This window comes from Zootoca vivipara, chromosome 1 (assembly GCF_965207765.1).
Source record: "Zootoca vivipara chromosome 1, rZooViv2.hap1.1, whole genome shotgun sequence".
NCBI classification, from domain to species: Eukaryota; Metazoa; Chordata; class Lepidosauria; order Squamata; family Lacertidae; genus Zootoca; species Zootoca vivipara.
In genome coordinates, this window is record NC_142582.1 from 111,769,589 (window position 1) to 111,791,422 (window position 21,834).

Here is a 21,834-nt window from a genome sequence, read left to right on the forward strand (position 1 = left end):
ACAGGCAACTCCCCACTTACTCTGAGGTTACATTCTGAACCCCCCCATAAGTGAAATGTGCGTTAGTCGGGAGCCCACTCCAGTAAATGCAGCTTCCCACCTAACAGCTGTTGAGCAGGGTAGTGTGGCAGCAGTGAGAGCTCCTGTGTGCCATTTGGGGCCCTTGGGAGTCTTTTTTTCTGGACTTTTAGCTCACTAGCATTCTCTTCGGGCTCTGGGAGGGTCTCCTTGCGAGCCACAAGGACTTTCAGGTTAGAATTGATTGATTGATTGATTTCCTGGTGCCGTGTGTATATGTGGTCGCACACAAGTGAGGGGTTGCCTGTACAGTTCTGTTTCTGCTGCAGGGGGAAATATGCTAGTTTAATGCTCAACTGGGCAGGCTGCGCGACTTTGCTTATCTTCATTAAAGAGCTTCACACTTGTCCCCGTGCTTGGGTTACAACAGCCTGATTCGAACACTTCTGCCATTTTATCTGGCTTAGATTACTATGACTTGGAATCGATGGTCCACACGGACACCAGATCGTTTATCTTGAAGAAGCCCAAGCTGTCCGAGGAGATAATGGTGCCCCAGAATCTAGAAGTGGGTAAGAGGGCCACGGAGGCCTTACAGGCACTCTCAGGACGGCTCATACAGACAAGGTAAAAGTTGTTCCTTAAAAATTCAGTAAAAGGCCTAAGAAGCTCAAGCTTACTTACCTAGTTGCAACAACTGGCATACCTGATTACACGAGTGGTGTGTTTTGGTGCTCAGTCACATCATATCATAGGGAAACATCAAAGGGGTTGTGTGAATCAGGTCTCTTAGCTTTGAAAATGTTTTTTACTCCTTTTCTTAAAAAAGACAGCAATGGTGAATTGCCCTAGTTCCTCTCCCTGGCTTTTTTTTTACCTGCCTTCAAATGGCTCATTAAATGACAGAGCTACTTTAGTCTAGTAATTCACAAACTGCTAGCACATTGCAATAAATCAGTTGATTGAATGAGCCCAAAGGACCCACCTACAAAAGCAGCTGGGGGCAGGTGATTGTGCCAGATGGGTGGGGTATAAATAAATAAATAAATTATTATTATTATTATTATTATTATTATTTGCAATCAGATAATAGGAAAATAGTCCTCTCCCGCTTGTTGTTCCTCAGAAACTGGTGTCCAGAGGCATGCTCTCTCTGATCATAAATACAGCTATTGTGACCAGTAGCCACTGACAATCTTAATTTTTCACAAACTTGTCTAATTCTTAAAACCATCTTAAACGGGTCCCCATCACCCTGCCTTGTGGTAGCAAGAAGCCTACTTACTGTGTCCCTGCATGAGTCACAGTTCTGGATGGGCCTTCTGATTGGAAGAGCAGTGACTCGTACAGACTCAGCCAATCAGTCGCCTCTGGGGACAGGAAATCCTTCGGGTCTCATATCCTGCTTACAGACCTCCCAAAAGCATCTGGATGGCCACTGAGAAAGACAATGCTCAGCTAGAGAGGTCTCTAGTCTGATCCATCAGGAATCTTACGTTCTCTCCTTACACAAACTGAGAGCGGGGCATCTTTTCTATTTTAGCTTAGAAAGAAAGCATATCTCAGTTATCAGAAGTTTAAGGAAAGTGGTTTAGAAATAAGAACGTATCTTAAAAAACAAAACAAAGTTCAGTCTTTTGTCAACAGAAAACTTGTAACAGATTGTCATGAATTGGGTGTGAATGTGTTGTATTGTCACACATTTAGTCTGCTCTCTGTTTCAGTAGCTTTGACATTCCTTCTGGGTTCCCCTCTCTCATCTCAGGGAGCAGCTTGTGCAGCCAGAGAAGCCTGCTAGTCCCAAGTTCATAGTCACCTTGGACGGAGTCCCCAGCCCACCAGGATACTTGTCTGATCAAGAGGAGGAGGAAATGAGTCTCATGGAAGGAGTAAGGCCAGTTGCCCCCAAAGCAACAGCCAACAAGGGATTAAGAAGCCTTCGTGCGCAACAGATGCACATTATATCCAGACAGCTGGAGAGCACCGATGGTAACAGTCCATCCCCAGTGGATCAGCATCTTTTGTTAGCTTCGTTGCAAAGCTTCTTTATTTGCATTGCTTTTCTTTGGGCAACTCAAGCTGAGCACAAGGCAGGAAGGAATGCAGTGACTGAACTGCAGGCTGAGTTCCCAGGGCAGGTTTCTTTTCTAACAAACCTCTCAACATTGGGAAGAACACAGCTTTGATCCCCACCCTCAACGTTGACTAAGCATAATTAGCAAACAGCACAGCCCCTGGTTGGATGCATAACATTTAAGGCAGTGGTTGAGGAGTTGCGGTCCTGCAGATATTGCCAGATTACAACTCACATCATCCCTGGCCATTGGCCACGCACCTGATGAGGCTTATGACAGTTGGAACACAACAACATCTGAAGGGGTCACCCCTTTTGCCAACCCTGCTTTCCTGATTTATTGAAAGATCATCTGGGACTGAAGCAGCAAACAGTAGAATCTAAGTCCTAGGGGGTGGCCAGTTATGATCATCTCTACTGTTTGGGCCAGGAGCCACAGGCTATACAGTTGCCTAGGACGGAAACGCTTCTGTCCCAGAGATGAAATCATGGGCCAGGAGCAATTTCCCCATGTCACATGTGTAACCGCAGCTGGTTGTGTATTGTATTTTTCAATCGCTGCTGCCTTATAATGATTGTTTTTTTTTATTTTAAACAAATATTCTGTTTATTTTTCTTCTCTTGACTTGAAGGCCTAGGTGGGGCAGGAATATTTTAAATACAGTGGTACCTCAGGTTACAGATGCTTCAGGTTATAGACTGCTAACCCAGAAATAGTACCTCAGGTTAAGAACTTTGCCTCAGGATGAGAACAGAAATCACACTGTGGCGGCATGGCAGCAGCGGGAAGCCCCATTAGCTAAAGTGGTACCTCAGGTTAAGAACAGTTTCAGGTTAAGAACGGACCTCTGGAACGAATTAAGTTCTTAACCCGGGGTACCACTGTAAATAGCACAGCCCATCACATTTTGACACATTTGAGTCTCAACTTTGCATGGTTTTGATGTGGGTAAATAATCCCTGTGATGGAAACGGTCTTAAATTTGAACAGCCAAACCACTTGAGATCAACTGGAGCCTCTTTGCTTTCTCTCTGCAGTGGAGATGGAGGATGTTGGTGCCCTGCACAAAGCGGAAAAAGTACCCGAGCGCTGCAAGTATTGGCCCGCCTGCAAAAATGGAGATGAATGTGCCTTCCATCACCCCACATTGCCGTGCAAGTTAGTGGTACAAATGCTTCTTGAGGCAGTTGGCCCTCCTGGTCTTCAGGCACAGCATTCACAAAAATTAGCTTCTCCCTCTGTCCTCTCCTCTGTATTAGAGTCCTGAGCAAAAGCCTTCACTGCACTGGAACAAAATTTCCTTGCCACGGGTTATGGCAATGGCCACTAGCTTAAAGGGCAAAAGGGGATTGGACAGAGGCAAGGAGGAGGAGAGCTCTGCCACTGGTTATTCGTCATAATGCCTATTCGAAGTTCCAGGGTCAGGGCGGTTCGTTTCTGAAGACCAGGTAGAGGGATTATATTGGAAGGGCAATTGCCTTTCTGCAAGGCTTGTGTGCTTCGTAAAAGCCATTGGCTGACCACAGTAGTAACTTGGATGCTAGACTAGATGGGGTCTGATTGAGCAGGCCACTGCACAAAAGCTTCTGAGAGAGAAGGGAGGTGGGTCTGCTCATGGGTCTCCAGCTTTGCTTCCTAACAGCTGTGGAGTTGGCTTCTTGCATCACCACAGTAGAACAGGTGTAGCCAAACAGGTGTAGCATAGTCAGGTTGTACCCCACCGAGGCTAAAGTTGAGGGACCCTACGGCTCAAGGCAGTATGGCCACTGGTCAGGGGTGATGGTAGACACAGACTAACAACATCCAGAGGGACACAGGTTCCCAGTCCTCAAACTAGGGCCATCAAATTGCACACCAAAAAAAAGTTTTCCGTGGCCTATGGACATTATGCAAATAGAGCATGTTCACTAGCTTGAATAATTTATTCTAATTTTGCTAGCCAAGGGAATGAGCACAGAGCTATGCCAGACTCTTGACATTTAAGAATCTCTTCCTCACTTCCTCTGCAGGGCAGGGAGAATTTGGGGGAGAAGAGAGATCTCTCCCTTCACAATGGGCATTCAGAGGAAGGTCATCACTGGATCTGATTTACAGTTGTCATTGGCTTTCTTTCTATCTAGCAAGCACATTTATTGGACTCCTGTTACCCTTTTCTCCGTCCCTCTGATAGTCCCCTTACAGTTGTCATTGGCTTTCTATCCATATATACTATAGAAGTATATATTTAATTGTGATAAAGGCAAATCATTAAGAAAAGAGGGAATACAATTAATACTATAGGACTGTGAGGTTTATATAGTACAGCAAGGTTTGGGGGAAGAGCTGAAAAGCTGAGTGTTTCAGAAGGCATTGCTACTTCATATATTGTGCTGCAGCTCTCTAGCAGTTTTATGTCAACACTATTCAGTTCTTTAGCTCTTTCTCATACCATTTAATTCACCTGTAATCTAAAAAAATCCACAAAACATAGAATGAAATGAGGGTCACTGCAGAGGGCTGAGTGTTCAGGATGGTGTGGCAGTGACAAGATGCCCTTTTCCCCACCAGTCCAGTTCTTAATCCACAAACATCAGATCAGTTCTCTAGAGGTCTGACAACTAACCTGTCGTGTCCCCCCCCTTCAGTTCAGCATTGAGTATGTCCACTGACATCATTGGGAGCCATTTTGGGAGCCCATTTTGGAGTTTGGGGATTTCATTGGAAATTTGGCAGACCTTGATTTTGGCACACGTGTAACTTTTTTTGTTGCTTTGAACTCTCTAGAATTGGCTTGCAAATTTCTGCCTGTTTATTATGTGAACATGGAAAGCACTTGAAGCCAGAGGGTTTTTTTCAAAAAATCAGAATTGAGGTTTTCCTTTAGAATTCTAGCCCAAGAGCACCAATGTCTTGATTTAAGTAAAACTGTATTTGATGCCAGGGATGAGGACTGAGGTGTAAACACAGGTGTTATTTTGAAAGTGAGTGCATTCTAACAAGTTTACCCAGCAGCTTTCCCTTTCACATTCCAGAGTCTTTCCCAACTGCAAATTTGCTGACAAATGCTTGTTCATCCATCCGAATTGTAAATACGATGCTAAGTGCACCAAGCCAGATTGCCCCTACACTCATGCCAGCCGACGGACCCCACTGCCGCCTCCTAAACCAGGTAAAGATTCATTGCTATTCCAGGTTTGGATGTGGGCTTGCTGGGAAGAATGTGCTGGTGACAGAAGAATCTGATCTAGCGAAACCAAAGGCAGGCTGCTTGTGGGTTTCCCAGAGGCATCCGATTGGCCAAGTTGGGAAACAAGATACTGAACTGGATGGACCTTTGATTGGTGGAGCAGGGCTCTTCTTGGGTTCCTCCTGCCTCTCTTATCAATTGGGGCGGTTGTTGATTCTGACCTGCACACACACACACACACACACACACACACTGTCACTTCTGGATGGCTAAAACAATTGTTGAAAAATGCAACAAAGCGGCACAGCGGCACACCAAAATTGCCATTTGCTAATGACAAAAGAAAAGTCCAGCAGCAAATCCGCTGTGCCAAACCACAACGTAAAAAGTTCGCAGTGCTCTTCGACAGCTCTGCCTTCCCCCTACCACCACTGCCAAAAAAAGCATAAAACAAAATATACCAGGCCAACAGCTCTGCCAACTAGTGCGTTGCAAACAATGATGAATGTATAAGATAGAATCATGTTGCAGCCGTTGGTAGTCGTGACCATTGCAGTCTGCGGTATGCATGTTTCACAATGTTTCGGTTGTAGCAGTGCAGGTTGTTGAATGATAATTTAAAAGACATCACGAAGTTGTCTTTTTGACATAAGAGGAGGCAGGCCCAGGTCTCTGAACTCAGCCCTCTCCCACAAGGACCGGCAGCAGCTTGTGGGGTGATGGGAAGGCACCCCCCTTCTTTGCCTAGCTCATTGCTGCTGCCTCCAGCAAATGTTATGGCTAGCCATTTCCTTGTCCTCCTTTGAGGACCCAAGACTCCCAGTCTCTCTGTATTTCCTTCCTCTCCCCCCCCCCCCCGCTTTTCAGCTTGGAAACAACTTTGTGGTGCAACATGATTTCAGACCATGAAATTATACAGAAAGCTGTGTTTTGAACACAGGTGGAGAAATGGTTATGTGTTTTCGTTAATGTTGCGTCTTTCTGAAGCAACCTGAATTTGGTTTTGAACTGCTTATTTATCCATTACATTTATATCTGGTCTGTCATAATCTTAAGGGATTTGCAGCAAATGGATCCTACAGTCTCCCACCCCAGACACTGACCAGATGCAGACCATCTTAGTGCAGCAAGGTGGTTGTCTCACTTGCCTCCAGAAACATTTTCCTGCAGTTGAACTTTAGGAATTGAAATTGCAGTCTTTTTGAATGTTGTCAATACACATGAAACCATTCGCTGTTGTGTCTGGTATCAGTCACTTCCCTCTTCCATTAATGGGTTTTGCAGCTCCACCTCCAGCACCGCCAACATCTTCTAACAGCCAACTCTGTCGATTCTTCCCTGCTTGTAAGAAAATGGAATGCCCTTTCTACCATCCCAAAGTAAGTACCATATTTTCATTTCATCTGCAGGGGAGTTTCAAAAAGTTGGGCTGAAGCTTTAAGTGGAACTCATTCTGTTCCCAGGGAATATGAAATATTAGCCCAGCCCCATTAAATAATCACTAATAATATTTCCAGCCTTCAGAGTACCTTATGCTGCACTTGAAAACATCTGTGTGCATCAACCTGGAAGGAGGGCTAAGCACAGGCCTATGGTCTTGTTATACTCAAGAAGTAGTCCTTAGTTTGCAATTTATACACACCTTATTTTAGATTTTAACTATTGGCAAATCCAATTGTTTCCCCCTTCTCCTGTTCCACACTTCGTCCCTCGCTGTTCCAAAGGACCCCCCAACCCTCTGGAGCAGATTTGAGGGACAGTGGTAGGGGACACCAGAGGAAAGGGGGAAATAAGTGACAATGGACTTCCCCTTCCATTGTAGGATTTGGTTGCCGTTTGCATATTCATTCCTTGATGTATGCAGCTTCAAGTGGTGATATGCATCTGAGAATGAACCGTCAATAACAATCCAGATGGGAATTTCATATCACCTTATAAATACAGTGTTTTTACATTGACTCATCAGATGCTATTCATCAAGTGAATTTTACTCAACTGTTCCTAGGATTTGTAGTAGTCAATCGACTGCAGAAATCTTCCACCCTATGTTAAGATAACCCAAGTCATATATTTGAAAGGTTGTATTAAAGGACGCGGGTGGCACTGTGGGTTAAACCACTGAGCCTAGGGCTTGCCGATCAGAAGGTTGGCAGTTCAAATCCCCGCAACAGGGTGAGTTCCCGTTGCTTGGTCCCATCTCCTGCCCACCTAGCAGTTTGAAAGCATGTCAAAGTGCAAGTAGATAAATAGGTACCGCTCCAAGCGGGAAGGTAAATGGCGTTTCCGTGCGCTGCTCTGGTTCGCCAGAAGTGGTTTTGTCATGCTGGCCACATGACCTGGAAGCTGTACGCCGGCTCCCTCGGCCAATAATGCGAGATGAGCGCTGCAACCCCAGAGTCGGTCATGACTGGACCTAATGGTCGGAGTCCCTTTACCTTTACCTATTAAAGGTATGCTGTACTTCAAATAGAAATGTGCAAGTAGTGTACACTCTATGGATTCAACTAAACAGGCAAAACTGTACTCCCTTGCCATTGCCTTTTCTCAGTCCCGTTATTTTCTTAGCATTGCAGGTTTAACACTCAGTGTACCAGAGTTGACTGTACGTTTTACCATCCTTCTGTTTCTGTACCACCACGTCATGCCTTAAAATGGACCCGAACCCAAACTAGGTAATGTATTTCTCTTACTCTGTTAAATTGCACATGCTAATCAAACATGAAAATGCACAATCATTTTGCTTAACAAGCTGTTAGGCAAAAACTGCAAGAAACTTGAGTAAGAGCAGTTCTTCATTATATGTTGAGAACTCATTTTTCAACGTTTTGCTCTTCCTAATTTTGAAATATATGGGGATTGGTGATTTTTAGGGCAGAACGATAATTATCATGACACATTTTCTAATTTTCTGTATTTATTTTTTTTCAGTGAATAATTTGCACAACCCCATAATTCACCATTGTACAATGATGAGCGGATACTCACTGATGGAACAAGATGCTGTAAAAGCTATTTCATATGCCAGGCCTTGAATCTATATTGTTTCATAAAATGAAGTTGATTGCCTACTTGAAATGTGAAATTTTCAAAGCTTGTATATTTAATAACTGGTTTTACATATTTTTACTGTAAAAAATGTCAGTAGGGAAGAGGATTTTGCTTTAACATTAATAAAAATGTCAAGGCATGGTTATTATTATACTTATGTTGGGCCAATAAGTTTCTCCTTTTGCTCACAATTTTACAAATCTCCTTTGGACCATCCATTCCAAGACTGGAAAAAATTACTGCATTACAAAGAAATGGTTTGTTTTGGGAAATCGTTGTTAAAGTAATATAACCCATATGTGCTTTAAAGAAACCATCATCTTCAGTATAGATTACCTCACCTTCTAGATTTTTCTTTTTTGCCATTTAAATTCATGTTCTAGGAAACAGTAAGCAAGCTCTTAAAAGTAGGAAAATGTTACCAATTTAATGACATCTAAAGTACAGTGGTGCCCCGCAAGACAAATTTAATTCGTTCCGTGAGTCAATTCGTTTTGCGAAAAATTCGTCTTGCAAATCGCGGTTTCCCATAGGAATGCATTGAAATTTCTTTTTTTGCGCATAGGAACGCATTAATTAAATTTCAATGCATTCCTATGGGAAACCGCGATTCGCAAGACGCATTCGTCTTGCGAAAAATTCGTCTTGCAGGGCATTCGTCTTGCGAGGTACCACTGTATGTGGATTGTGATAGGTCTGGGTCTGGTCAGTGCCTGAATGAGAGAACAGCGGGGAAGAAAGGCAAGATATAAATGGAATAAATTAAATATAACTATTTTGAATGGAAATCCGGCTGTTGGAGAGATATAAAAGCAGGTCAGCCGTCAGCACCCCATCCCAACAGACTGAATTTCCCTCTCCCAGTTTATGAAGGGGTCAGGCAGCTACATGAAGGGGTCAGGCAGTTAGTACTTGTGTCAAAGCTTGCTACAACTAGCATTTGAAACCAGATTTTAAAGTTTGGCTGTAAACCTGGTTAAGGTAGAGTCTGGCTAGCTGTTAAGTTATTGACGTATCCTTCAGCTTTGCTTTAGAATTCACTCCTGGAAGGTAGTTTGTATGGGGGAAAGAGCATTCTGTCTTTTAACTGCTGTTTAGGGAAAGGCCTAAATTGTATCTGTTTCCTTCATTGCAGTTAGTCTGGATGGCTAGTCTCAGGAGCGAAGGAATATGGACAGGCCTGCTAATAAGTTGTATTGAAGTATTGGTTTTCCTTGAAACAGTACTCTGCTATAATTATACATAGGTATATCCTGGAATCTAAAAGGCAGAAATGGGTGTTCTTCTGGGCTTCTTAGGGTGTAATATAAAAGATTAAGCAGTAACATAAATGTATTTTTTATTAAATCTTTTGTATCTTTTGGGGAACACATTTTCACAAAAATATACAAAAGATAATATTCTGTACAAATATTTACATTAGATATCGGAAAACAAAAGTTAACTCCACATTTTAAACTCAAGTTTGACCAATATATTCTTGAATTCTGAAATTTAACAACCGAGGAAATTATTTCAAAATCTTTGTTTTCAGATTTTTTTAAATAAAAAACTTGATTTATGCAAAAAAAGGCTTAACTGATACACTTTTTAAATAACAAATTCTAAGATTATTTGATCACAGGGATTAGCTCTTTATGATGAAAACCCAAAAGAGAACACAATTTGCTACTGTAATAAAGGTCACAGTTAAGATACACCTTTGGGTTATAGTTTGATGTAACATTTTGTTGGCTGTTGTTAAAGCAAAATGGATCATCTGACAAACACATTAGAGCGAGATGTTGTGGACCTAGAACATAAATCGTTCCAGGAAATTCAGTGAAATGTGGTAAAACAGACAGTGAAAGGCATAAAAGTGTGTGTGTTAAAAAAAACAGGAACAGTGACAAAGCATGGCATTTCGAGTTAATGAAAGCTTCTGCTTTCAATTCATAGTGATGAATACTTCAGGGCTTTTGGAAATAGCTTATTCAAATACTTATTTGTAACCTTGTTTATGGAAATACTTTCAATTTGCAGGATTGCAAAACTCTCAATTTGCAGAATTGCAAAACAATTCCTGTTTCACTGAGGACAAAACTAGCCAGGAGCTGCCCTCACATGAGAAAAGGAGAGGCGACCACTTCAAGCAGCAGAAACACACAGGCAGCCCATCCCATTGTATATGTTTATTTCCCCCTTGTTTCTGATAGAGATCTTCTCTCGCCCCTTTTCCCTTGGTAGGGAAGGAGGTGCCGTTTTGTGGTCTGCCTCAGGTGCCAAAATGTCTTGGGCCGGCCCTGTTTGGCTGTGACCTAAAACGGCTGGAAGCAGCCTGGCGATATTAAGCCCTTTGTGGCAGAAGCTGACCTTTAATACTGTGCAGCTTAACCTGCAGTTGCCAGATCATTGGCAAAATTGAAAACATGGTTCTGTTGACCCAATTCCCACCCACATATTCTCCAATCTGGCTTCAGACAAACCAAGCATCAAGAAATCCATCTAAATACACTTCCCGGTGCCTTTCAGCCTCAGATCCAAAACATTTACAGTTGTACCTCTACTTACGAATGTTTCTACTTACGAATGGAGCTCTGTCCGCCATCTTGGATGCGGTTTAGATAGGATTTTTTCTACTTACGAATTTTTAGATAGGGTTGCTTCTACTTACGATTTTTTTCTCCCAATGCATTCCTATGGGATTCGACTTACAATTTTTTTCGACTTGCAAATGTGCGCTTGGAACGCATTAAATTCGTAAGTAGAGGTACCAATGTATTTGGAAGCAAGTCCTGTTGATTTCAGGGCAACAATTCAAAATAAGTAGTACAAGGGACACCAAGTAAGTGGGCACACATTGGGTAAGTAGGTTTCACCAGCATAGTGGGTCAGATAATGCATCCTCTGTTACCTAGGTTAGCCACTTGCAACGCACCCTAGAGATGTTTTGTTTGTTGTAATGCCAAAGTTTTCCAAACTTGGCATGTTTTGTATCAGTCCTGTATGGATGGTCAAATCCAGCCCAGCACCTATGTGCTAGGTGTTTGACAACTTTCCCCTACTTTGCCTGGTTCTTTGTCTTCCTGTGCAAGCAGAAAACTCAGTATATCAAATCTGTTGTGGGTTGACAAACATAGCTGGTGGACTCAATTTGTTGGGGGTCAGATGTGGCACAGAGCTGTTCTCTAAATACAGAGTACTGTATAGGTCCATTTAAATATATAATTTGCCTTCCTTTGTACAGCCTATGATTTTGGACCAACTTATTGAGTGCTATCAAGTGGTTTAAGATCACAGGTCACTTCACCGGGTGACAGCTGTTAAAACTGTATTCCCTATTAATTTCAAACACACAGAGACAGACAGAGAGAGACAGTGGATGAGTTCAAAAATATGTCTGTTCAGTCCTACAATTATAAATTTCCAGTAAGCATCTATAGTTTTGCCCTTATTATCTTGAGTCACACTTATCAGAAAAAGCAACTAAAATGTTACATTGTTTGCAAATCAATGTTTTCTAAGCCAAGGTTCTGTATTCAAGAACTCAGCACCAAGGTGAAGGTTTACATTTAGCCACACAATTGTTCTTTTAAATTACTTTAGATGCCCCAAGGCTCCAAAGCACAATCATCATTAAATATTTGCAATAAAATGATAAAAAACAAAAACAAAACAGGCTTTAGCACTATGGAAAAGCATTGAAAGCACCAAGATTTTTCAATAAAGATGAACCACAAAGTCATGTAGTTTTGTGCAAGATTTCATGCATTTGGGTTTGGGGTTAAAATAATAATTTACAGAATTCTCAAAATATTCACCAGCCTTCATGGCCATAGCAGGAGTCAGTCTGGAGTTTAGAAACTAACATTCATGCACCTGAAATATGAATTCTACACTCAACACATTTTGCTTAAAAAAATAGTGTTCTACATCAGACTCTTGAGAAATCTTATGGAATTGTGTTTTCTTATTCTAAATTATATTTTCTTCAAGGGGCAGGGAGTTATTAAAGGATGGTCTGTGGTAATTCCTATTTAGGAGAATCCATGAAAATTGAATTTATAAAATGGCTACTTTTCACTAGATGCGAAGCAAAATACAGTCTTAGTTAGGGGCCCATATCTTGCAATTGAATGAAATCAATGTCCTCTCAAACTAAATCATAGAATCATAGAGTTGGAAGAGACCACAAGGGCCATCCAGTCCAACCCCCTGCCAAGCAGGAAACACCATCAAAGCATTCCTGACAGATGGCTGTCAAGCCTCTGCTTAAAGACCTCCAAAGAAGGAGACTCCACCACACTCCTTGGCAGCAAATTCCACTGCCGAACAGCTCTTACTGTCAGGAAGTTCTACCTAATGTTTAGGTGGAATTTTCTTTCTTGTAGTTTGAATCCGTTGGTTATCCAAATCTCATGGTTCTTGCATGTTTGAGGTTTGTGCCTCTAGGGGGCAAAAACATTAGCCAGAGAGTTTCCAAGTGCTGGATAGGAGGAACCTGAGGAGGAACAGGCTAGGAATCTGCAGTACAGAAAGCTGTTGTGTGCCACAGCCTGTAGACTTTGCAGGGCTGGAGCTGCGCCAGCTTTAAGGCGGTGCGGATGGTTCCCCCGCACAGAGCGCCAAGCCAAGAGGGCATAAATCTAAGAAGATCCATAATTGAGAAGATCCATTTGGAGGCACCAAATGTTGGCCTTGCACAGGCCTCACCGTATTACAAAAGATTACCAATGTCTTTCTCATAAGTTTTTCTTTCACTCCTGGAGCCCCTTAAATTGTGCTGCAGCTCCCTACTCACTCCCAGTCATCTATGGTTTTTCTACTGCCATTTTTGTTATGAGTTTCATACCTATGCAAGAACAAGTCATTATGGGCTTCTGGGTTTGGTACTATGCTAGAATTTCTCCTTTTGCAACCATAATAGATAGAAATTGCTTGTGTGTGGTGGTGGTGGTGGGGAATATAGTCCAAGGACAACTTCTGCCTATTTTGTATAAAGGAGTAGCAGCCAGTTACAGATGCTGTAGCTCCCCACACACTCCACAGGCTGGATTTTTGGAGCTCTTTAAGTGCGTTGTCTGTGAACTGCATTTGGCATTAGGGCCCTCCTTCCCAGAGGCCCAGAGATTTCACCATGTGCAAAGGTGGTCATGCTGTGAAAAGCATTTGGGTGGTATTCAAAATTAGTTAAACTCAATATTTTTCATTATTATTTATTAAATTTGCATACCACCCTTTCCCCGACGATCACAGGATGGACCACAACATAAAAATACAAAATGAGAACACAAAATGCATAATAAAAACAAAACAACAACCCCCTTCTCCCACAAAGACCTTTAAAAGGCCATAGAATGTTAATCAGTGAAAGGCCTGGTTATAGAGAAATATTTTCACTTGGCGCCTAAAGATAATGTAATGCAGGTGCCAGGTGAGCCTCCCTGGGGAGAGCATTCCACAAATGGGGAGCCACTGCAGAAAAGGCCTGTTCCCGTGTTGCCACCCTCTGGACCTCTCGAGGAGGAGGCACACGATGAAGAGTCTCAGATGAGGATCTTGGGTATGTTCATATGGAGAGAGGTGGTCCTTAAGCTATAGCGGTCCTGAGCTGTTTAAGGCTTTATAGGTCAAAATCAGCACTTTGAAATGGGCCCAGAAACTAATTGGCAGCTAGTGCAGTTGGGCCAGGAACGGTGTAATAAGCTCAAGCCGCCTTTCGCTGATGAGCAACCTGGCCTTGAATTCTGTACCAGCTGAAGTTTCTGAACTGTCTTCAGAGGCAGCCCCACACATAACACATTGCAGTAATCTAACCTAGAGGTTACCACAGGATAGATGACATAGGTTAGGCCATCCCTGTCCAGGAGTGCAGCTAGGCCACCAGCCAAAGGCATTCTGTGCCACTGAGGCCACCTTAGCCTCAAGTGACAGCAAAGGATCCAGAAGTATCCCCAAGCTACATACCTGCTCCTTCAGAGGGCGTGTAACCCCATGAAGAGCAAGCAACCTCACAGCCTTCTGGTTTAGCAAGCCACCCACTAAGAGTGTTTCAGTCTTCTCTGGATTGAACTTCAGTTTACTGGTTCTCATCCAGTCCATTACCGAGGCAAAACAATGGTCCAGTACATCCACTGCCACACCTGCATGTATAGGTGTGGAGAGGTAGAGCTATGTGTCATCAGCATATTGCTGATAATGCACTAAAAAACACTGCAAAACACTGGATAACCCCACTCAAAAGTTCCGTGTAGATGTTAAACAGCATAGGGTATAAAATTGTGGAACCACACATTGAAGGCTCCACAGGGCCAATGAGCACTCCCCAAGCATCACCCTCTGGAAACGACCATCCAAGTAGGACCAGAACCACCACAAAACAGTGCCACCCACTCCTAACTTGGACAGTTGCCCCAGAAGGATATCATGTCCAATTGTATCGAAAGCCTCTGAGAGGTTGAGAATGGACAAGGACACATTTCCCCTGTCTCTCTTCCAACAGTGGTTCCTCGCCTCCATCATACAGGCTGGCCAAAGCAGTTTCTGTGCCAAAACCAGGCCTAAACACTGATTGAAATAATAGATCTAGAAAATCAGTTTCCTCCAAGAGCTCCTGGATCTGGTAGACCAACCCCATCCTGCTTACCCATCCAGATCTGTAACACAGACAGGTTGAGAGAGGTGTTATTCAAAGCTGGCTTGGCATTCAACAATAGCAGCTGCAGACCCAAAGGCTGGCTGATAGGATAACCACAATTTCCCAGCCTTGAAGGAGGGCTGGCACATGGCACAGTCACTAACTGCCTGTGCTGTGTGCCCCTTACCAGAAGACCGGCTGAAATGGATGTATTCACACAGAGTATGCAATTTATACATTACTATTTACTGCTGTATAAATTGCATACTCTGTGTGAATACATCCATTTCAGCCGGTCTTCTGGTAAGGGGCACACAGCATTACTATTTACTGCTGTGGGACCCAGGTGGTGCTGTGGGTTAAACCACAGAGTCTAGGGCTTGCTGATCAGAAGGTCGGCAGTTCGAATCCCTGCAATGGGGTGAGCTCCCGTTGCTCGGTCCCAGCTCCTGCCAACCTAGCAGTTCGAAAGCACATCAAAGTGCAAGTACTGTAGATAAATAGGGACCGCTCCGGCGGGAAGGTAAACAGCGTTTCTGTGCGCTGCTCTGGTTCACCAGAAGCAGCTTTGTCATGCTGGCCACATGACCCAGAAGCTGTCTGTGGACAAACGCTGACTCCCTCGGCCTATAGAGCGAGATGAGTGCCGCAACCCCAGAGTCAGACATGACTGGACCTGACGGTCAGGGGCCCCTTTACCTTTATTTACTGCTGTAATAAAGATGGAACCATATCCTTCCTGGGCAAGGTGAAGAGGGGGTTAGTAGTTGACCAGCTGCAGATATGCCCGGAGGAAGCAGGTTATATATGCCCATTTCAGTCTTGTTTCAGGCCCAGTTATTGCACTGAAACAGTCTTGATTGTCCTATAGGGACTGCACCCCTGTTCATTTTGCATGATCTCTCAATGGCTTTTGACACCATTGACCATGGTGTCCTCCTGGAGTGCTCAGAAGCATGAGTCGGAGGCACCATATTATGGTGGTTTCACCCCTATTGGCAGAGTCATTATCATAAAGTAGTACTAAGAGACTATTGCTCAGCCTCATGGCTTTTGATCTGTGGGGTGCTGAAAGGGTCTATGGTGTCTCCTGCACTATTTAACATCTTTATGACATGGTTTGGAGCTGTCATCCATGCACCTGGAGTATGGTTTCCCTAGTCTGCCATTGCTAACCTCTCAAGAGGTTTCCATGGCTATGAATGCTTATGCTCTGCTTAGCTGTTCCAGCACTGGATAGCCTGACCTCAGTTGTCCATGCTCCGGTGACCTCCCGCCTGAACTACAGTAATGCACTATACATGGGGCTGCCCTTGAAGATCATCTGAGGCTGCAGCTAGTGCAGAATGGCTGCTAGGTTGGATGGGACCGTGTGTCACCAGTCCTGAAAGCAGTGCTCAGGCTGTCAGAGCCTAGGCTCAATTCAAGGTGCTAGTACTAGCACAAAACTCTGAACAGTACCCAAAAGAGCACCTCCTCAAGTATCAACCATACAGGGCCCTATGATCAGCAGGAGGGGTACTGTTGCTGCTGCTGCTGCTGCTGCCCAGTTAGCCTTAACCTATGAAATAACCTTGGTGGTTTCTTGTTTGTGGAATGCCTTCCCTGGTGAGATGCATCCGTCTCTCCCATTATTAACGTTCAGGAGGAACTTAAAAACATTCCTGTTCACCCAGGCATTTGACAGCTGAAACGTACTGTTCCTGGCAGCCTTATAACTACAAGCTGTGAATGTGATTGTTTGAAAATGCTTTTAGACATTTCAAAATGTTGTTGGATGTTGTTATTGTTTTTAATGTTTGAATATGTTTTAATTTTATTTTTTATCGTATTAAGATGCTGGTGTTTGCTGACCTGGGCTCCTTATTAAGGAAGTGTGGGATAGAAATTTTAATAAGAAGTTGTTGCTTGGGTACCTAATATTTGTTCTTACATAATATAGAACCATCATTCACACATATATTTTGTGGTTTTTGAAATGCCTGCTTGGAAAGGGGGACTCATTTTTGTAACTGGTCAATTAGCTTGGCTTCCAGAACACCTCACCATAGTCTCTATATTATGCAAATGCTTATACTTGGAGAGTGGTATCAACAGTTAGTGTTTTCAAAATAAACTGACACATTTGCAGTTATTTCAATCTGAGCTTTCAGCTTTCTGAACGCCTTTGATACAACAGTTATTTACATATCCCTCCACCATGCTCATAAAACAAAATGGAGTGCAGGCCCAACCCATATGATCTTCTCTTCCCTTGATGGGGAAGAAATAAACTCCTGTTTAAGCACCTGTGTTATAACATTGTATGCAAATAGTGGAAAGATGACATGTGTTCTTCCCTCCACCATGGAAAATAATATTGGCTGAGTAAGCATGCAGATAAACCCTAATTAGTCCATCCAAATGTGGTCTGTAGTTAAATCCCTTCTAATTTATGGTGTATTAAAAGTGCAAAGCCAAGGCATCTGGTAGAGGGTGGCTGGTAGACTTGTAGGCCTCCAAAGGTTGTTAGACTTCAACTCCATCAACCCCAGCCAAAATGGCCAATGGCCAAGGATAATGGAATTTGGGGGCTTGTTCTATAAGCTAAAGTAACATAACCAGGAGAAGAATTTGGTTTGCTTGTATCACAGTGATTGGTGAGTGCATAGTAGGTTTAGCATGCTCACATGTTTATCCGCATTGTATGAATGTGGATGCTGGGAGGCAAAAAGCCAGAGGCTTTTCATGATGGAAATGAGCCTCTGGCTTGTACACTTTCCCCTCCTTCTTCCTCTTCCTGCATAGCTGGGAGGTGGAATTTGAAAGCTTTCACTTCTCTTTGTTTTTTAATTAACTGCAGCTGATCATTTTGTGCAACCCCCCCAAAAAACATGGTTTAAATAAGCCAACTTCAAAACATGGGTTATGGATGTTATCGTGTACTGTATTTGATTATGAGAAGAGAGTTCTGACATGATATGTAATCAAACTGGCTTAAAAAAAAAGATGTTACATTTCCTGGATTGCCGTGTATAATTACTGTACATGGAAAAATAATTTTAGACAATACTCAAGACAATTTTATGTTGTTTAGTTACCCCCAAATAAGTTAAACACTCTGCTGAATGGTAAATCAGCATAGTTATGTCAAAAGATGGATTTTCCCCTCCCCGTCCACTTTCAAGCATGCTTTGGGGTAAATCTGACGTTCACATTAGGGTTCGCGGAGCACTAGAACATAATTTTGTGAATGTTGCATTGGGCAGAGTTAATTCTATTTTCACATCTCATTATATTGATGTCTCACAATGCATGGGATATACACATTGCCCTGATTTAGATAACCTGAATGCAGCAGAAGGCTGCATGATTGCTGGGATGCTGAATTCTCATCGTTCAGAGAAACAGGTAGGGAATGGGTATGCCTGGCCTCAAATTAGATCTAAAATGTTTCACACGGGAGTCAGGATGCCTCTCAGTACTAATCAGTGAGGGAAGTAAAAGAGGGGTGCCAAGACTGTGCATGCAGTGGAATGTGCCAGGGACACAAATGTCACAGAAGTGATTCATTTGTCACCTGCAATTCTCAGGTATATACTTGTACTAAGAAGCACAAACCAGTGTATTCAGAATGTATGCTTTTTTTGATGCTTACATTTGGTTGTTGGAACCATTTCAAACATACAGGCACTTACATTTCAAAAATCTAACTCGCCATCTTGTGTGTAATTTTTCCCTGTGTAGATACGATTTTGACACAGGGTTGCTTTCAGAACAAATGATCCCTCATGTGCCTTCTGAGGTGGAACCTGTGGGTGCCTGTAAGCATGAATGAATGAATGGACTAGCTGTAAGATTATTAGCCGGAGAGCAAGAGGTTCAATGAGTCTTATTCTGTGCAAAATAATAATAATAATTGGTACAATATATCTGAATTATCTATTCACTTTGAAATCACTAAGCGATGCTGTGAAAATGCAATTAATAATTCCTATTGCATCTAATGGCACCCCACAGCTTCATAAATATATAAACATTAACATGAGCAGCCTGGTCCTTAGCTCTGCAAGCAAACACAGCGATTTATCTTTCATTGAGAACACTTTTATTCACAAGGCAAAAACCAGAGTTAGACTTTTAGGTTGTGGGCAAGGCACTCACAATGTGAGCAAATGTTATTCTGCTCACAGAACTAATTTAATGCTTGTGATACAAAAACACTAAATTAGCCTTGAAGAATGGGTTCACGCATGTCTACTAGCATTCACCAGACATGATTACAACCCAAGCCTTAAAACCAATATAATTCTGCAGGTCCTAGGAACAAACTTAATTCTTGGGACTTTTTTGTGAACTAGATAAACCTTTTGCTGGTTTACCTCTTTTATTTTCTATTTTATTTTCACCCATTTAAAAAAATATTATAGTTTAAGAGCTGAAAGGTGGCTTTCATTTCAGTAATAAAATAAGGAGTCTTCTATTTGAGTGAGAGTCAATCCCCAGTACTTAAACATTCATGCTGAAAGTAAACACAGCAATGTACAGCACTAGGTCAGAAATAACACCTCTTGATTACAAATTCAGGATCTTATTGGGAAACTGTACACTGAGCCAAAACTCACTTCTTCCTTTCCATGTGTTTCAGCATCTGGCAGTGAGTGGGAAACAGATGTAGGATATCTGATACTGCAGTAATGTGACTAGACTCAATACATTTGCAGTGCTCCATCCTTCTGATAGACTCTAGTCAGTCAGGTGGACTGTTGTCTGTTTTTATCAGCACCATTTCTCGAAGCATGCTGGACACTGGAGAATGTCTCTTTGCAATTGTGGGGCACTAACGCCTCTTCAGTAGTGTCCTCTTTGGAAGGTCTCCATGTCTCTCAATGTGGCATATGTACACATTTCCAGACAAATATGCTGTATTTTCAAACAGAAAGTAAGAGAAGAAATAAAAGTTAGAGCAAGTTGATAGATTTTAAAAGTAATTTCAATGTATATTTAAAGTTGTTATGCTTGGTTTTTTGCTAGTTCAACATGACTGCTTGTCTTTCAAGCATCTGAGTGTTAGGGTAATTGCCGGCAGGCAGGGCTGCCAACCAGGCAATGACATTATACATGCCAGCCTGTTCCTCTCATCTGCATGCCACTCCTCATTCTTCTTCCCCGACGAGATTCTGTGACTTATGTCCAGAGACACTGAGCACACATTAGCAGAGAAACAACATCAGCAGAAGCTAGGCTCTGGGTTGTGAATACTAAGCTACTTTATATACAAAATCAGGACAAAGGAAAACATGGAGAGAAGAGAGAACACAAAAGCATTACAGAACGGAACTTCCATTCACAAGTCTCCAACTTTCTAGCATTTAGATAAAGATTTACATACCTGCTGTCATCTCCGCCAGCACTAACAACATATCTGTCCCCACTTGTAAAACGAATATTAGTCACATGGGCTGAGTGACCTAAAAATCGTTTATGTTTTGCCTTTGAAATAAAACAAAATCTACATGTCATTTTCATTATTTTTAGAATGAGCCCCTAATGAGTCCCACAGTATGCATATGTAGAATTATTTTTAATCTACCTCCCCCACAACCTGCTGCTACCATCCACATTACTGCCACACTATCCCAATCTCTCCTGACCCTTTAGAAACAGAAGTGTGGTTCAGCAGCCTTATCGATTTAAAGTTTGCAGTGATCCAGCTGCTGAACCACACTTCTGTTTCTATGTAGAGAACTGCAGCACAGTGATACAGCGGTTGCACATGCATTCTTTCATATTTGATCTCTCAGTGTTGTGCTCCTCCACTGGGAAACAGCACTCTGGGGCTAGGTTGAATCCAGTCTGCTACTCAACTGTCCACAAAAAGGCTGCAACTGCTACTTGTTGCAGGCAGCACCTGGGCATGCAAATCCGCTTGCATCTTAGAAGGTGGGACAGCTTTGTAGGCCGGCGCTGCCTTGCCCAATGTTTCCCAGTGAGGGGCTGCCTCTGCTGGGGGAATATCAGATGGCGGAGAAGCAAAATGGCTCTCTGGTGGCCAGGAAGTTAGAATTCTAGACTACCTGCCAAATTGGCCAATGACCATGTCAGACCTCTTACATCTGGAATCAATAAAGTTGTGGTCTTGAGTCTTGACTGGTTTCTTTACTGGGTCAGGTTGGTGGGGTGGCAGCACCTGGGCACGCAACAGCTACTTGCTACAGGTTAATGGCAAGTTGTACAGTATGAATGGAGTCAGGACTGTCCCATTGACTCAAACCACCAAGCAAGCAATGATACTTGTATCTTTCATCTTCAATCTTCAAAGGACTCCAAAGGTCCTGTTGAAGAAAACTAGGTGGCAAAGAAAATTATCCTGCAATTTTCCTTCTCCAATTTTACAGTGGTTCACTTTAGTAAAGGAGCTCTCATAATCTTCAATCAAAAGGTTCTTACAAATTTTTCTGGACAAGGGAAGTCGAACAGCTTGACCATGCCAAAGTCATCGCCTGTTACAAGGCTGATTCCCGAGTGAGAAACACAGGCACAATTTACATCGGCTTTCTCAGCATGCCTGGACCAGATTCCAACGACTTCATCTCCTAAAATGCTGAAGCAAAGGGTAGGAAGTGGAGCCATTTAAAGAAATATAATTTGATCTAGAGGATTGATGTTATTTTATTTACTTATTTAAAGTGTTTACCGTGTTTCTCACATTTTAAGACACGTCTTATATTTAATTTTACTCAAGAAAACAAGCCTATGGCTTATTTTTTGGGGGTGTCTTATTCGGGGGCTGGATCATAACAGGGAAATGATTTTTTATATGGATTTTACAGATGCTGTACAACTGGCTGTGTTTATTTCTCTATTTAGAAATCACGTTTCTCTCTCTCAGGACTGATTAGCCAGATGCTGCCTGAAATCACAATTGGCTT

The 21,834-nt window shown here is 42.6% G+C and overlaps 2 protein-coding genes across 3 annotated transcripts in view; one reads left to right on the plus strand and one right to left on the minus strand.

Moving 5' to 3' along the window:
- Positions 1 to 10,006, plus strand: part of ZC3H14 (zinc finger CCCH-type containing 14) — a 29,948-nt gene extending 19,942 nt beyond the window's left edge. For both annotated transcript variants that reach the window (XM_035107584.3, XM_088655106.1), the window contains 7 exons: positions 486 to 645; positions 1,784 to 2,007; positions 3,131 to 3,251; positions 5,105 to 5,241; positions 6,544 to 6,638; positions 7,825 to 7,931; positions 8,188 to 10,006. In XM_035107584.3, the coding sequence (XP_034963475.2) occupies positions 486 to 645; positions 1,784 to 2,007; positions 3,131 to 3,251; positions 5,105 to 5,241; positions 6,544 to 6,638; positions 7,825 to 7,931; positions 8,188 to 8,194 (851 nt within the window). In that variant the 3' untranslated portion in view covers positions 8,195 to 10,006. The remainder of the gene's footprint in view (positions 1 to 485; positions 646 to 1,783; positions 2,008 to 3,130; positions 3,252 to 5,104; positions 5,242 to 6,543; positions 6,639 to 7,824; positions 7,932 to 8,187) is intronic.
- Positions 10,007 to 18,987: 8,981 nt separating this feature from the next.
- Positions 18,988 to 21,834, minus strand: part of EML5 (EMAP like 5) — a 101,113-nt gene continuing 98,266 nt past the window's right edge. Inside the window, exons 41-43 of the mRNA XM_035107512.3 lie at positions 21,353 to 21,506; positions 20,295 to 20,395; positions 18,988 to 19,825 (exon numbers count right to left, since the gene is read on the minus strand). Of these exons, the coding sequence (XP_034963403.2) occupies positions 19,789 to 19,825; positions 20,295 to 20,395; positions 21,353 to 21,506 (292 nt within the window). The 3' untranslated portion in view covers positions 18,988 to 19,788. The remainder of the gene's footprint in view (positions 19,826 to 20,294; positions 20,396 to 21,352; positions 21,507 to 21,834) is intronic.